Raw genomic sequence first — 18,573 nt, forward strand, 5'->3', positions numbered from 1 at the left:
ATGAGGCATCATCATATGTGGACATTGATGCTTCTACTCTCCACAAGTGAGTATAAAACTTGGCTCTGGGTATAAGGTTCCCTAGATGAGGTCCATCCATCTCATTAGACTCTGATAGGGAAACAAGTAACATTTCCATAAACTTATGGCTCCGAAAAAGCGAGAGGCCACTGTTAGTAAGATGTATTGCTGCTTCTTCTTCTTCTTCCATTCTTTATTCTTCTTTTCCTGTTTTGTCTTCTTCGTCTTTTTCCTCTCTTCCTTATTCTTCTCCGATTTTGTTGTCTTCTTCTCCTTCTCCTTCTTCTTCTTCTTCTTCTCCTCCTCCTTCTTTCCCTTCTTTTTTCTTCTTCTCCTCCTCCTTCTTCTTTTCTCCTTCTTCTTCTCCTTCTTCTTCTTCTTCTCCTTCTCCTCCTCCTTCTTCTTCTTCTCCTTCTTCTTCTCCTTCACGTTCTTCTCCTTCTTCTTCTTCTTCTCCTCCTTCTCTTCTTCTTTTCCTCCTTCTTCTTCTCCTTCAGTTTCTTCTTCTCTTCTCATTCTCCTTCTCCATTTTCTTCTTCTCCTCCTTCTTCTCTTTCTCCATCTTCTTCTCATTCTTCTTCTTCTTCTTCTTCTCCTTATTCTTCTTCTTCTCCTTCTTCTTCTCCTTCACGTTCTTCTCCTTCTTCTTCTTCTCCTCCTTCTCTTCTTCTTTTCCTCCTTCTTCTTCTCCTTCAGTTTCTTCTTCTCTTCTCATTCTCGTTCTCCTTCTCCATTTTCTTCTTCTCCTCCTTCTTCTTCTTCTTCTTCTTCTCATTCTTCTTCTTCTTCTTCTTCTCCTCCTCCTTCTTCCTCTCCTTATTCTTTATCGTCTTCTTCTTCTTCTTTCTCCTTCTTCCTCTCCTTCTCCATCTTCTTCTTCTTCTCCTTCTTCTCCTCCTTCTTCTTCTTCTTATTCTTTGTCTTCTTCTTCTTTCTTCTTCTTCGTCTTCTTCGTGTTATTCTTCTTCATTTTCTTTGTGTTCTTCTTCTTTCTCCTTCTTCTCCTCCTTCTTCTTCTTCTTCTCCTTATTCTTTGTCTTCTTCATTTTCTTTGTGTTCTTCTTCTTCTTCATTTTCTCTGTCATCCTCTTCTGCTCCTTTTTTCCTTCATCTTCTTCTTTTCCCACCTCACATTCTGCTTATTTTCATGCAACTCTAGCTGTGTGGCTGCTTCTCCTGAGCTGTATTGTTCCAGTGCCTGAGTGGCCCCTCAGCCTCAGGGGCCCTGTAGCAGCTGCTATGACTGCAGTTGTTTTACTGATCATGATTTTCTCTGGTATTATGTTGAGGTCTTGCGGCTTCTCAGTGGGGCATTGTTCATGACCCTTTGATTGGCATCTTGCAGCAGGTCGTTCTTTGGCTTCTCTCCCTTTATCTCCTCCCACTATAATTGTCTTCTCCATTGAGTTAGGCTGCTGTCTGGTCATTTGTGGTCACGTAGGGAGTTGGATGATTAGAGTAGTTGTTTCCTTCACTGGACTCATAACAATCCTCTCCAGCAAACAAGGGATAGGTTCTGTCCCACCATCTCAATGGTATCCTCGTTCAGTCAGCCCTCTAACCTGTTCCACTACTCTCCAGCTTTTCTTGTATCTTCAATGAATCATAGAATTCTTAAAAAGCAGTAGAGTTCCTAGAAGGAGTGCGGTGATAGTGGTTGTCATTCATTGCAACCCTAAATGTCTTGTGAGTCTGTATTGTATAGCTGCACCCCTGTTTTCTCTCTCCTACCTCTCTGCCTGTGCTCACTATGGGATTTAGTCTGTGAGGCAGGAATTGTGGAAGGACACATCATTAACATTGCTGCATTTGTGGCTGGGGGGGGGGGGTCTGGGAAATCTTATGGCGTTGCACACAGGCTGTATTCTTTGTTACCGTTTATACATAAGAACATCTTTGTGCTGCTTCTTAGTGCCTTGTATGTCTCAGCTCGGTGTTTCAGAGTCTTGCTGGGTGGGGAGCAGAGTCATGTTCTACAGGTGACTGCACCCCCAGGAATGATTGGTAAATGACTCACTGACAGCAGATTTAACAACTGGTAACGTCTGTCACAATAGACAGTAAATTCAATGTACCGTAAACACGGCGTCTAGAGGTGCGCGCAGCGCCAAAAGTGTCGTTGGTACGGCAGCCATGTGTGAGGAGCTCAGGGACGCACATCCTGATCAATAACCTTATTAATTAGGATCCCGAGTCAGTTCCAGTCATTTCATGGGTAAGGACTCGAAACCACCCACAATGTATCTTACGGCTGCCACAATATTATCCTATATAATTATTTCATATCATTATATCATATCATTATATAATCTAATTTCATGTCATATCATCATCTCATATCATCATCTCATATCATCATCTCATATCATCACCTCATATCATATCATCATATCATATCATCACCTCATATCATATCATCATATCATATCATCATCTCATATCATATCATCATATCATTATATCTTCTCATATATCATATCATCTTCTCATATCATAATATCATTACACCATCCTGTATCCTCTAATATAATTATATCGTCATATCATCATCTCGAATCATCATCTCATATCATATCATCTCATATCATCATCTCATATCATCTCATATCATCATATCATATCATCATCTCATATCATCATCTCATATCATATCATCATCTCATATCATATCATCATCTCATATCATCTCATATCATCATATCATATCATCATCTCATATCATCATCTCATATCATATCATCATCTCATATCATATCATCATCTCATATCATCATCTCATATCATCATCTCATATCATCTCATATCATATCATCATCTCATATCATATCATCCTCTCATATCATCATATCATATCATCATCTCATATCATCATATCATATCATCATCTCATATCATCATCTCATATCATATCATCTCATATCATATCATCATCTCATATCATCTCATATCATATCATCCTCTCATATCATCATCTCATATCATATCATCCTCTCATATCATCATATCATATCATCCTCTCATATCATCATATCATATCATCATCTCATATCATCATCTCATATCATCATATCATATCATCCTCTCATATCATCATATCATATCATATCATCATCTCATATCATCATATCATATCATCATCTCATATCATCATCTCATATCATCATCTCATATCATATCATCATCTCATATCATATCATCATCTCATATCATCATCTCATATCATCATCTCATATCATATCATCCTCTCATATCATCATATCATATCATCATATCATATCATCATCTCATATCATCATCTCATATCATATCATCATCTCATATCATCTCATATCATATCATCCTCTCATATCATCATATCATATCATCATCTCATATCATCATATCATATCATCATCTCATATCATCATCTCATATCATATCATCATCTCATATCATATCATCATATCATATCATCATCTCATATCATCATCTCATATCATCACCTCATATCATATCATCATATCATCATCTCATATCATCACCTCATATCATATCATCATATCATATCATCATCTCATATCATCCCATATCATCATCTCATATCATCATCTCATATCATCATCTCATATCATCATCTCATATCATCATCTCATATCATATCATCATCTCATATCATATCATATCATATCATCTCATATCATCATCTCATATCCTCATCATATCATATCATCTCATAACATCATCTCATCTCATATCATCATATCATCATATCATCTCATATGATCATATCATATCACCATCTCATATCATATCATCTCATATCATTATCTCATATCATCATCTCATATCATCATATCATCATCTCATCTCATATCATCACCTCATATCATCATATCATATCACCATCTCATATCATCACCTCATATCACCATCTCATATCATATCATCATATCATATCACCATCTCATATCATCATATCATATCACCATCTCATATCATCACCTCATATCACCATCTCATATCATATCATCATATCATATCACCATCTCATATCATCATATCATATCACCATCTCATATCATATCATCATATCATCATATCATATCACCATCTCATATCATATCATCTCATATCATCATCTCATAACATCATATCATCATCTAATATCATCATCTCATCTCATATCATCATCTCATATCATCATCTCATATCATCATCTCATATCATCATCTCATATCATCATATCATATAATCTCATCATCTCATATCATATCATCATATCATTATATCTTCTCATATATCATATCATCTTCTCATATCATAATATCATTACACCATCCTGTATCCTCTAATATAATTATATCGTCATATCATCATCTCGAATCAACATCTCATATCATATCATCTCATATCATATCATCTCATATCATCATCTCATATCATCTCATATCATCATATCATATCATCATCTCATATCATCATCTCATATCATATCATCATCTCATATCATATCATCATCTCATATCATCATCTCATATCATCATCTCATATCATATCATCTCATATCATATCATCATCTCATCTCATATCATCCTCTCATATCATCATATCATATCATCATCTCATATCATCATATCATATCATCATCTCATATCATCATCTCATCTCATATCATCATCTCATATCATATCATCTCATATCATATCATCATCTCATATCATCTCATATCATATCATCCTCTCATATCATCATCTCATATCATATCATCCTCTCATATCATCATATCATATCATCCTCTCATATCATCATATCATATCATCATATCATCTCATATCATATCATCCTCTCATATCATCATCTCATATCATATCATCCTCTCATATCATCATATCATATCATCCTCTCATATCATCATATCATATCATCATCTCATATCATCATATCATATCATCATCTCATATCATCATATCATATCATCCTCTCATATCATCATATCATATCATCATCTCATATCATCATATCATATCATCATCTCATATCATCATCTCATATCATCATCTCATATCATATCATCATCTCATATCATATCATCATATCATATCATCATCTCATATCATCATCTCATATCATATCATCATCTCATATCATCTCATATCATATCATCCTCTCATATCATCATATCATATCATCATCTCATATCATCATATCATATCATCATCTCATATCATCATCTCATATCATATCATCATCTCATATCATATCATCATATCATATCATCATCTCATATCATCATCTCATATCATCACCTCATATCATATCATCATATCATCATCTCATATCATCACCTCATATCATATCATCATATCATATCATCATCTCTTATCATCATCTCATATCATCACCTCATATCATATCATCATATCATATCATCATATATCATCATCTCATATCATCATCTCATATCATCATCTCATATCATCATATCATATCATCATATCATATCATCATCTCATATCATATCATCATCTCATATCATATCATATCATCATATAATATCATCTCATATCATCATCTCATCTCATCATCTCATATCATCTCATATGATCATATCATATCACCATCTCATATCATATCATCTCATATCATTATCTCATATCATCATCTCATATCATCATATCATCATCTCATCTCATATCATCACCTCATATCATCATATCATATCACCATCTCATATCATCACCTCATATCACCATCTCATATCATATCATCATATCATATCACCATCTCATATCATCATATCATATCACCATCTCATATCATCACCTCATATCACCATCTCATATCATATCATCATATCATATCACCATCTCATATCATCATATCATATAATCGTCTCATATCATCATCTCATATCATCACCTCATATCATCATATCATATCACCATCTCATATCATATCATCATATCATCATATCATCATATCATATCATCATATCATCATATCATATCACCATCTCATATCATATCATCATATCATCATATCATATCACCATCTCATATCATATCATCTCATATCATCATCTCATAACATCATATCATCATCTAATATCATCATCTCATCTCATATCATCATCATCTCATATCATCATCTCATATCATCATCTCATATCATCATCTCATATCATCATCTCGAATCATCATCTCATATCATCTCATATCATCATCTCATATCATATCATCATATCATATCATATCATCATCTCATATCATCATATCATCATCTCATCTCATATCATCATATCATCATCTCATAACATCATATCATCTCATATCATCATCTCATATCATCATCTCATATCATCATCTCATATCATATCATCATCTCATATCATATCATCATATCATCTCATATCATCATATCATCTCATCTCATCTCATCATCTCATATCATCTCATATCATCATATCATCTCATCTCATATCATCATCTCATAACATCATATCATCTCATCTCACCATCTCATATCATATCATCTTATATCATTATCTCATATCATCATCTCATATCATCATCTCATCTCATATCATCACCTCATATCATCATATCATATCATATCATATCATCTCATATCATTATCTCATATCATCATCTCATATCATCATCTCATATCATCATCTCATATCATCATCTCATCTCATATCATCACCTCATATCATCATATCATATCATATCATATCATCTCATATCATTATCTCATATCATCATCTCATATCATCATCTCATATCATTTCATATCATATCATCATATCATATCATCATATCATCATATCATATCATCATATCATATCACCATCTCATATCATCATATCATATCACCATCTCATATCATCATCTCATAACATCATATCATATCATCATATCATATCACCATCTCATATCATCACCTCATATCACCATCTCATATCATATCATATCATCATATCATATCATCATATCATATCACCATCTCATATCATCATATCATATCACCATCTCATATCATCACCTCATATCATCATATCATCACCTCATATCATCATCTCATATCATCACCTCATATCATCATATCATATCACCATCTCATATCATATCATCATATCATCATATCATATCACCATCTCATATCATATCATCATATCATATCATCTCATATCATCATCTCATAACATCATATCATATCACCATCTCATATCATCACCTCATATCATATCATATCATCATATCATCATATCATATCATCATATCATATCACCATCTCATATCATCATATCATAACATCATATCATATCATATCACCATCTCATATCATATCATCTCATATCATCATCTCATATCATATCATCCTCTCATAACATCATAGCATATCATCGTCTCATATTATTATCTCATATCATCATCTCATGTAATATCATCGCATCATTTCATATTATCTCATATCAGCGAATCATCTCGTATCATATTATCATTATGTATTTTTACATCATCTGATAATATCTTATATTATGTCACCTCATATCTTCTCATGTCATTTTTTATCATCTCATATAATCTCATGTTATATCTCCATATCATCTCATATAATCTCATATCATTTCATTATCTCAAATCATTATATCATCCCACATTATCCCATATGATATCATTTTATATCTCATATCTCATATCATCTCATATCATCATATCATCTCATATCTCATCATATCATATCATTGTATCATCTAATATCATATCCCCTTGTATAACCTCATCTCATATAATTATCTCATCTCATCTTTTAATCTCATATAATCTCATCTCTTAATTTATAATCTCATAATATAATCATATATCACCTCATCCTATCATATGCCCTCAGGTTAGTTGTTATTACTGAGAACAGACATTAAGTAAATTCTCTGTATTACAGGTTTCCAGTGTGCGCTGAGTTATGCAGGTAAGTGCCCCCATCCTCTTCTCCTTGTACCTCCATATTAAGTGACCTCGGTAGTAGGTGACAGGTTGCTGGTTGTCTATAGGTTGTGGAAAGCCGATGACGTCGGATCGCATCGTCGGTGGACAGGATGCCTTCTATGGGGAGTGGCCCTGGCAGATAAGCTTGAGAAAAAATGGGTTTCACATCTGTGGGGGAGTCATGATTGACACCCAGTGGGTGCTGAGTGCGGCTCATTGCTTCATACGGTAAGAGACTGCTCTATGCCATGTTATTCAGTATAAGACGCTAGTTCCATATTGATAAACACCATTCAGTTCTGACCTGAGATTCTCCATGCACTGTCCATACTCACTCTGCTTTCTTCTTCTTGCCCCACCAGACCCTTCTCACCCACAGATTACATGGTAAATCTGGGAGCATATCAGCTGTCCATACCCACGGGCATTCTGTCTGCAGTCAGCTCCATTTATATCCACCCAATATTTCAACGTGCCGGTTCCAGTGGTGACATCGCCCTCATCAAGCTTAAGAACCCGGTGCAGTACTCAGATTATGTGATGCCCATTTGTATCCCCACCCAAGATGTCCAGTTCCCCAGTAATCTCAACTGCTTTGTGACTGGCTGGGGATCCATTAAATCAGGAGGTAATGGCTGAATAGTGGCAGTCAGTCAACATGTTTTACTGTTATTAGGATTGACACCAAGTTGATGTGATCTCCCGGGATGTGTGGTAAGAGTTCCTGTTGTCTGGGTCTTCACACTTTCCCCTGGTGCCTTCTCCTTATCTATTATGGTATCTTCATGGTGGAGTAAGGGTTAGATATTGTAACTATACGAAGTCTATAGAACGATCCAGGCTGCGGCACTTTAATGCTTTGTTTTTCCTGTGAAACCCGGACACCAGACTGGACAGGAGCCAATTACTGCACATGAACTTGGTGAAGGAAAAATACAAGTGGACCCCGGACCTTATCAAGCTCAACCATCGAAATGAAGACGGAATGACTGATCTTCATCTCATGCGGGATATATGATGTTTATTGGGATTGATAGATATGGAGAAAGAGAAGACGAGGAAGGATGGCGGCCATCAACAAGAATGGGTTAATCCCAGGAATCATGAGCCAAAAGACACCCGAAGACTCAAACATCAGACAGGTGTCCTGGAGGAGGGACATGAGGGACAGTAGTTCCATCACATAATAATATTCTTAGTCATCCTCTTCTACCTTCTGAGCTGCGTCTTCTCATGAGCCGAATAAGATAAATCCTCCGTCTAGTCATTCGTGGGAATGGGAAAGTTCTGCTTTAATTGGGTCAAAAATCCACTCACTTAAATTCTCAATAGTCTTCACCAACCAAAGTTCAAAGGTGCAAACACTTCTGTCCGGCTCGTGTATCGTCCATAAAAAGTCCAACAGCCTTAACAATTCTGCTCTTGGTTTTAAATATTGGATATCAGAATATTGTATCTTCATTCAAGAACATCTACTGGAAAATGTTAGAATGAGGTTGGGAGTGATTAATCTTCTATTTCTACCATTAATTACTGAGGGTCGACTCTGTTGAAGTCAAACTCGTAGCAAGGACAGGGTCAGATAGCGGAAAACCTGAACTCTGACCAGGATAATGTGGCTTTTCTTTCAGTGAGTCTACCATCACCTCAGACACTGCAGAAGGTCCAGCTCCCCGTCATTGACCGTGCCCAGTGTGATGCCATGTACCACGTCAACAACCCCACAACAGCCGCCAACGTCACCTTAATACAATGGGACATGATCTGTGCAGGATTCACGGAGGGTCAGAAGGACGCCTGCCAGGTAACCAAGACGTCATAAATCTTACAACACGGTGACCTAAGCAGTCAACACATTATATAAGATGTAGACATCAGCATGACCCCCAGGATACCCGTCAATCCCAATTATCACTACAGGGGCTTAGGGACTATTGATAGGACTGAAGTGTGAGGAGCAGAACAGTGACGAGTATACCGAATTAACAGGACTGGTGATTGTACCCAATGATAGGGAGGGTGAAGTGACATTAGGATGAGTCCACTCCCACAATTGCCCAATAACTATACCATTCCACCCTAGACATATACCACAACTGCCCCATAACTATACCATTCCACCCTAGACATATACCACAACTGCCCCATAACTATACCATTCCACCCTAAACATATACCACAACTGCCCCATAACTATACCATTCCACCCTAGACATATACCACAACTGCCCCATAACTATACCATTCCACCCTAGACATATACCACAACTGCCCCATAACTATACCATTCCACCCTAAACATATACCACAACTGCCCCATAACTATACCGCTCCACCCTAGACATATACCACAACTGCCCCATAACTATACCATTCCACCCTAAACATATACCACAACTGCCCCATAACTATACCATTCCACCCTAGACATATACCACAACTGCCCCATAACTATACCATTCCACCCTAGACATATACCACAACTGCCCCATAACTATACCATTCCACCCTAGACATATACCACAACTGCCCCATAACTATACCATTCCACCCTAGACATATACCACAACTGCCCCATAACTATACCATTCCACCCTAGACATATACCACAACTGCCCCATAACTATACCATTCCACCCTAGACATATACCACAACTGCCCCATAACTATACCATTCCACCCTAGACATATACCACAACTGCCCCATAACTATACCGCTCCACCCTAGACATATACCACAACTGCCCCATAACTATACCATTCCACCCTAGACATATACCACAACTGCCCCATAACTATACCGCTCCACCCTAGACATATACCACAACTGCCCCATAACTATACCATTCCACCCTAAACATATACCACAACTGCCCCATAACTATACCGCTCCACCCTAGACATATACCACAACTGCCCCATAACTATACCATTCCACCCTAGACATATACCACAACTGCCCCATAACTATACCACTCATATAGAACAACTGCTCCATAATTCCACCCTACACATACACTGTCTCCATATTATCCTTGCTTTATTCGGCAGTATATACAGATGTTGACTTGAGTTTCACTCTTGACTTCAGGCAACGTTTATGGCCAAATGTTCATGATTGAATGTGAGGTAAGAGGGAAAGACAGTATGTGGAATAATTGAGAAATCCAACCCCCAAGACCCCCCACATAGTGTGTATGAGCCCCTAGATTTCTCAGGCCTGATCATCCCGGGTCTCCTACGTGGGGTCGTCAGTGTACCGTTATGTGGGAGGTAAATCTAACTTTCCAGATTCCATTACCCGGTATCTACGAGGTCGATGTTCTCTGGGGGTTTCATATTTATTCATTAAAGGTAATTGAGGGTAATAATTAGTGACTGGTCAAGTTCTATAATGTAACCTATTGTTGTCACATTCTCACAGCCACAAACCTCTTCTCTCCCACAGGGTGACTCCGGTGGTCCGCTGGCTTGTCGATGGGATGGGTCTTGGCTCTTAGCTGGACTTGTCAGCTGGGGCTTTGGCTGCGCAAATCCAAACCGTCCAGGTGTATACACCAGAGTGACAGCGTACTCCAACTGGATTCAACAATACGTGCCACAATTCGATCTGACACCTGCTGTCATCACCGGATCCAATCCCACCAACGGCTCGCTGGCGCCATCTTCGTTCCTCACCCTTCTATTCCTCATTGCCCTGCTCATGCCCAAGCTGTGGTAGACCGGGTAACATAGGTGCAGCTCTCTGCTGGCACTGGACATATATTAGACATTACTGTGTGAATTGTTCTTCTTTCTGGGTCATGAGACATTTAGACATTGCACAATGTGTCCTATTAGTGATGTCATCGCTGTGACGTCATTTACACGTAGAGACCCTCATGCTGCTCAACTTTTATTTCATGAAACTTTTTAATATTAATAAATGTCTATGGAATAAAACATTGTTCTGCCCACATTGTCCACACGCTCTGCCCACATTGTCCACACGTTCTGCCCACATTGTCCACACGCTCTGCCCACATTGTCCACACGTTCTGCCCACATTGTCCACACGCTCTGCCCACATTGTCCACACGTTCTGCCCACATTGTCCACACGTTCTGCCCACATTGTCCACACGCTCTGCCCACATTCACACATCTACTCACATGATATTAAAATTGAAGCAGAGATCTGGAGAAAACATGTGTGGAAAACACAACAGCTCAAACACATAAAATGTAACACAGTGTAATGGTGTAAGATCCGAGACTCAGACAACTAGAATGCAAATGGCGCTTTAGACGGAACAAGGAATAATAGCCAAGTCTCATGATACAATTGACGGATTCTTCAAGGCTGCAATACTCCCACTCACCACTGGGTGTGACTAGTGCACATAAGAGGTAAGTGTAGGTGACTGCTCCATATAGACAGAACATTGAGGAGCATGTGACGGGGTCACTATATATCCTGCAGAGGCCTCCAGCCGAGCGCCACGTCACAGTCACACAGATCATTACTTTGCTTTAGTTGTTGCTTCTTGGTCTGGTTTTCCCGCCTGCTGTTAGTGTCAGAGGGCCAAGGAAGCACAACAAGCACCAGCAATCCTGGACTCCCAGCCAAATACTCACCCGTTTTTTCCCCCACTATATCAAAAGCAAATGATTACCTTACATGGGGTGTTAATATTTGTGTCATTGTCAAGTTAGGACCTGGGACGGTGCGTTGGGCTCAGACTACGAGGCGCCATTTGTCCATGTAAAAAAAAACAACAAAAAAAAAAACAACACCTTTTTGTAAACACAAAATACACAAATAAGTAAAAACATTCACAAAACCAAGTGCCGTGTCACAAAGTGTCAACTAATCCAGAATATCACATTGTCCTCAGTTCCCCCGACGTGTCACAAAAATGTAACAAAACGTCGTTCTGTCACCAGTTTGTATATTCACTGTCACTAATTGAATTTGTGGCAAAGTTGTGTATTTTCTGTGACAATGTGTCGTTCTGTGTCACACAATCGCATGTTGTCCCTGAATGTTCTCCTGCCTGGTTTGCCTATATTTAATGATTATTGAATAGGGGACCAGTTAGAGTCCTTGTTTAATCACCGCGGAGCCGCTTCATTATATTCCCTGTGTGATGATTCCTGAAATATCTGACACTGTAACCACCAAGCTGGCGGAAATCCTGAGGATGAAGTCACTGCGCAGCCCCCACCTCACCGGTCACTGCGCAGCCCCCACCTCACCGGTCACTGCGCAGCCCCCACCCCCCACCGCACCGGTCACTGCACAGCCCCCACCGCACCGTTATTCTGCTGCACCGGTCACTGCACAGCCCCCACCTCACCGGTCACTGCGCAGCCCCCACCTCACCGGTCACTGCGCAGCCCCCACCCCCCACCGCACCGGTCACTGCACAGCCCCCACCGCACCGTTATTCTGCTGCACCGGTCACTGCACAGCCCCCACCTCACCGGTCACTGCGCAGCTCCCACCTCACCGGTCACTGCGCAGCCCCCACCTCACCGGTCACTGCGCAGCCCCCACCCCCCACCGCACCGGTCACTGCACAGCCCCCACCGCACCGTTATTCTGCTGCACCGGTCACTGCACAGCCCCCACCTCACCGGTCACTGCGCAGCCCCCACCTCACCGGTCACTGCGCAGCCCCCACCCCCCACCGCACCGGTCACTGCACAGCCCCCACCGCACCGTTATTCTGCTGCACCGGTCACTGCACAGCCCCCACCTCACCGGTCACTGCGCAGCTCCCACCTCACCGGTCACTGCGCAGCCCCCACCTCACCGGTCACTGCGCAGCCCCCACCCCCCACCGCACCGGTCACTGCACAGCCCCCACCGCACCGTTATTCTGCTGCACCGGTCACTGCACAGCCCCCACCTCACCGGTCACTGCGCAGCCCCCACCTCACCGGTCACTGCGCAGCCCCCACCCCCCACCGCACCGGTCACTGCACAGCCCCCACCGCACCGTTATTCTGCTGCACCGGTCACTGCACAGCCCCCACCTCACCGGTCACTGCGCAGCTCCCACCTCACCGGTCACTGCGCAGCCCCCACCTCACCGGTCACTGCGCAGCCCCCACCTCACCGGTCACTGCGCAGCCCCCACCTCACCGGTCACTGCGCAGCCCCCACCTCACCGGTCACTGCGCAGCCCCCACCTCACCTGTCACTGCACAGCCCCCACCTCACCTGTCACTGCACAGCCCCCACCGCACCGTTATTCTGCTGCACCGGTCACTGCTAGAAAGAAGACAAGCAACGCCAGCAGCAGATAACTCCACACTGATCACATGAAGGTTTCGAGCACTGAGACCCCCACCGACTGTAAAAATGTAGTGGCAGAAGTATACGGATGAGAACGGTGACGCTTCGTTTCTGATCGGCTTTCCCCATAGACTTTCTATTGAGCCCGCACAACACTTACTTGGCTTTCCATCAGAAATGATGCGCCACATCGCTCACCTGAGCACTTCTCCTGCTTCGTTTTAGCAATTGGTGGTCTCAGTCCTCGGCCCCCACCAATCAAAACTTCTGATATGTTACTATGACATGACTACACTTTTTGGAGTGTTTAGAGATCTCTACAGCCTACGTGCGAGGATGAGAGCTGGGAGGAAACGTTCCGTCAGTAGATTTCAGCATCAGGTTTATCTATCCAGCTGCACCTGGGAGGGGATGTTCTCACGCTGTGTTTTTGGGGTGTAACTGGTAGCTAAACACCTAAAAGCATCTGCCCATTGAAATGAATGGGAAAAACTGCATTTCGTTCAGACGGTGCGTTTTAACTATAGAGAGAGGAATAGAGAGAAGCAGTGTCACTATAGAGAGAGGAGTGGAGAGAAGCAGTGTCACTATAGAGAGAGGAGTGGAGAGAAGCAGTGTCACTATAGAGAGAGGAGTGGAGAGAAGCAGTGTCACTATAGAGAGAGGAGTGGAGAGAAGCAGTGTCACTATAGAGAGAGGAGTGGAGAGAAGCAGTGTCACTATAGAGAGAGGAGTGGAGAGAAGCAGTGTCACTATAGAGAGAGGAGTGGAGAGAAGCAGTGTCACTATAGAGAGGAGTGGAGAGAAGCAGTGTCACTATAGAGAGAGGAGTGGAGAGAAGCAGTGTCACTATAGAGAGAGGAGTGGAGAGAAGCAGTGTCACTATAGAGAGAGGAGTGGAGAGAAGCAGTGTCACTATAGAGAGAGGAGTGGAGAGAAGCAGTGTCACTATAGAGAGAGGAGTGGAGAGAAGCAGTGTCACTATAGAGAGAGGAGTGGAGAGAAGCAGTGTCACTATAGAGAGAGGAGTGGAGAGAAGCAGTGTCACTATAGAGAGAGGAGTGGAGAGAAGCAGTGTCACTATAGAGAGAGGAGTGGAGAGAAGCAGTGTCACTATAGAGAGAGGAGTGGAGAGAAGCAGTGTAACTATAGAGAGGAGTGGAGAGAAGCAGTGTCACTATAGAGAGAGGAGTGGAGAGAAGCAGTGTAACTATAGAGAGGAGTGGAGAGAAGCAGTGTCACTATAGAGAGAGGAGTGGAGAGAAGCAGTGTCACTATAGAGAGAGGAGTGGAGAGAAGCAGTGTCACTATAGAGAGGAGTGGAGAGAAGCAGTGTCACTATAGAGAGAGGAGTGGAGAGAAGCAGTGTCACTATAGAGAGAGGAGTAGAGAGAAGCAGTGTCACTATAGAGAGAGGAGTGGAGAGAAGCAGTGTCACTATAGAGAGAGGAGTGGAGAGAAGCAGTGTCACTATAGAGAGAGGAGTGGAGAGAAGCAGTGTCACTATAGAGAGAGGAGTAGAGAGAAGCAGTGTCACTATAGAGAGAGGAGTGGAGAGAAGCAGTGTCACTATAGAGAGGAGTGGAGATAAGCAGTGTCACTATAGAGAGAGGAGTGGAGAGAAGCAGTGTAACTATAGAGAGGAGTGGAGAGAAGCAGTGTCACTATAGAGAGAGGAGTAGAGAGAAGCAGTGTCACTATAGAGAGAGGAGTAGAGAGAAGCAGTGTCACTATAGAGAGAGGAGTGGAGAGAAGCAGTGTCACTATAGAGAGAGGAGTGGAGAGAAGCAGTGTCACTATAGAGAGGAGTGGAGAGAAGCAGTGTCACTATAGAGAGAGGAGTAGAGAGAAGCAGTGTCACTATAGAGAGAGGAGTAGAGAGAAGCAGTGTCACTATAGAGAGAGGAGTGGAGAGAAGCAGTGTCACTATAGAGAGGAGTGGAGAGAAGCAGTGTCACTATAGAGAGAGGAGTGGAGAGAAGCAGTGTCACTATAGAGAGAGGAGTGGAGAGAAGCAGTGTCACTATAGAGAGAAGAGTAGAGAGAAGCAGTGTCACTATAGAGAGAGGAGTGGAGAGAAGCAGTGTCACTATAGAGAGAGGAGTGGAGAGAAGCAGTGTCACTATAGAGAGAGGAGTGGAGAGAAGCAGTGTCACTATAGAGAGAGGAGTGGAGAGAAGCAGTGTCACTATAGAGAGAGGAGTGGAGAGAAGCAGTGTCACTATAGAGAGAGGAGTGGAGAGAAGCAGTGTAACTATAGAGAGGAGTGGAGAGAAGCAGTGTCACTATAGAGAGAGGAGTGGAGAGAAGCAGTGTAACTATAGAGAGGAGTGGAGAGAAGCAGTGTCACTATAGAGAGAGGAGTGGAGAGAAGCAGTGTCACTATAGAGAGAGGAGTGGAGAGAAGCAGTGTCACTATAGAGAGGAGTGGAGAGAAGCAGTGTCACTATAGAGAGGAGTGGAGAGAAGCAGTGTCACTATAGAGAGAGGAGTGGAGAGAAGCAGTGTCACTATAGAGAGAGGAGTAGAGAGAAGCAGTGTCACTATAGAGAGAGGAGTGGAGAGAAGCAGTGTCACTATAGAGAGAGGAGTGGAGAGAAGCAGTGTCACTATAGAGAGAGGAGTGGAGAGAAGCAGTGTCACTATAGAGAGAGGAGTGGAGAGAAGCAGTGTCACTATAGAGAGAGGAGTAGAGAGAAGCAGTGTCACTATAGAGAGAGGAGTGGAGAGAAGCAGTGTCACTATAGAGAGGAGTGGAGAGAAGCAGTGTCACTATAGAGAGAGGAGTGGAGAGAAGCAGTGTAACTATAGAGAGGAGTGGAGAGAAGCAGTGTCACTATAGAGAGAGGAGTAGAGAGAAGCAGTGTCACTATAGAGAGAGGAGTAGAGAGAAGCAGTGTCACTATAGAGAGAGGAGTGGAGAGAAGCAGTGTCACTATAGAGAGAGGAGTGGAGAGAAGCAGTGTCACTATAGAGAGGAGTGGAGAGAAGCAGTGTCACTATAGAGAGAGGAGTAGAGAGAAGCAGTGTCACTATAGAGAGAGGAGTAGAGAGAAGCAGTGTCACTATAGAGAGAGGAGTGGAGAGAAGCAGTGTCACTATAGAGAGGAGTGGAGAGAAGCAGTGTCACTATAGAGAGGAGTGGAGAGAAGCAGTGTCACTATAGAGAGAGGAGTGGAGAGAAGCAGTGTCACTATAGAGAGAGGAGTGGAGAGAAGCAGTGTCACTATAGAGAGAAGAGTAGAGAGAAGCAGTGTCACTATAGAGAGAGGAGTGGAGAGAAGCAGTGTCACTATAGAGAGAGGAGTGGAGAGAAGCAGTGTCACTATAGAGAGAAGAGTAGAGAGAAGCAGTGTCACTATAGAGAGGAGTGGAGAGAAGCAGTGTCACTATAGAGAGAGGAGTGGAGAGAAGCAGTGTCACTATAGAGAGAGGAGTGGAGAGAAGCAGTGTCACTATAGAGAGAGGAGTGGAGAGAAGCAGGGTCACTATAGAGAGAGGAGTAGAGAGAAGCAGTGTCACTATAGAGAGAGGAGTGGAGAGAAGCAGTGTCACTATAGAGAGAGGAGTAGAGAGAAGCAGTGTCACTATAGAGAGAGGAGTGGAGGGAAGCAGTGTCACTATAGAGAGGAGTAGAGAGAAGCAGTGTCACTATAGAGAGAGGAGTAGAGGGAAGCAGTGTCACTATAGAGAGAAGAGTAGAGAGAAGCAGTGTCACTGTAGAGAGAGGAGTGGAGAGAAGCAGTGTCACTGTAGAGAGAGGAGTGGAGAGAAGCAGTGTCACTGTAGAGAGAGGAGTAGAGGGAAGCAGTGTCACTATAGAGAGAGGAGTAGAGGGAAGCAGTGTCACTATAGAGAGAGGAGTGGAGAGAAGCAGTGTCACTATAGAGAGAGGAGTGGAGAGAAGCAGTGTCTCTATAGAGAGGAGTGGAGAGAAGCAGTGTCACTATAGAGAGAAGAGTAGAGAGAAGCAGTGTCACTATAGAGAGAGGAGTGGAGAGAAGCAGTGTCACTATAGAGAGAGGAGTGGAGAGAAGCAGTGTCACTATAGAGAGAAGAGTAGAGAGAAGCAGTGTCACTATAGAGAGAGGAGTGGAGAGAAGCAGTGTCACTATAGAGAGAGGAGTGGAGAGAAGCAGTGTCTCTATAGAGAGGAGTGGAGAGAAGCAGTGTCACTATAGAGAGAGGAGTGGAGAGAAGCAGTGTCACTATAGAGAGAGGAATGGAGGGAGGGACTATCAGGAGGTGGAGGGACTGTAGATGGAGGGAGGGACTATAGATGGATGGAGGGAGGGACTGTCAG

The 18,573-nt window shown here is 42.1% G+C and overlaps 1 protein-coding gene across 1 annotated transcript; it reads left to right on the forward strand.

The window, feature by feature from the left end:
• LOC142656564 (serine protease 27-like) lies at positions 1-11,798 on the forward strand. The gene is made up of 6 exons (XM_075831494.1): positions 1-46; positions 7,945-7,971; positions 8,054-8,216; positions 8,351-8,616; positions 9,620-9,792; positions 11,437-11,798. The coding sequence occupies exons 1-6, from the start codon at positions 1-3 to the stop codon at positions 11,707-11,709; spliced, it is 948 nt and encodes a 315-aa protein (XP_075687609.1). The 3' UTR covers positions 11,710-11,798.
• Positions 11,799-18,573: the final 6,775 nt, after the last annotated feature.

The sequence above is a fragment of the Rhinoderma darwinii genome, chromosome 6 (assembly GCF_050947455.1).
Source record: "Rhinoderma darwinii isolate aRhiDar2 chromosome 6, aRhiDar2.hap1, whole genome shotgun sequence".
Lineage (NCBI taxonomy): Eukaryota > Metazoa > Chordata > Amphibia > Anura > Rhinodermatidae > Rhinoderma > Rhinoderma darwinii.

What these genes read in the sequence shown, in the direction of transcription:
- LOC142656564 (XM_075831494.1), top strand. Translation starts at nt 1, where the DNA reads ATGAGGCATCATCATATGTGGACATTGATGCTTCTACTCTCCACAA. An exon ending in GTGTGCGCTGAGTTATGCAG is followed by an intron (nt 7,972 to 8,053) that starts GTAAGTGCCCCC and finishes GGTTGTCTATAG; the next exon opens with GTTGTGGAAAGCCGATGACG. An exon ending in GCGGCTCATTGCTTCATACG is followed by an intron (nt 8,217 to 8,350) that starts GTAAGAGACTGC and finishes TTGCCCCACCAG; the next exon opens with ACCCTTCTCACCCACAGATT.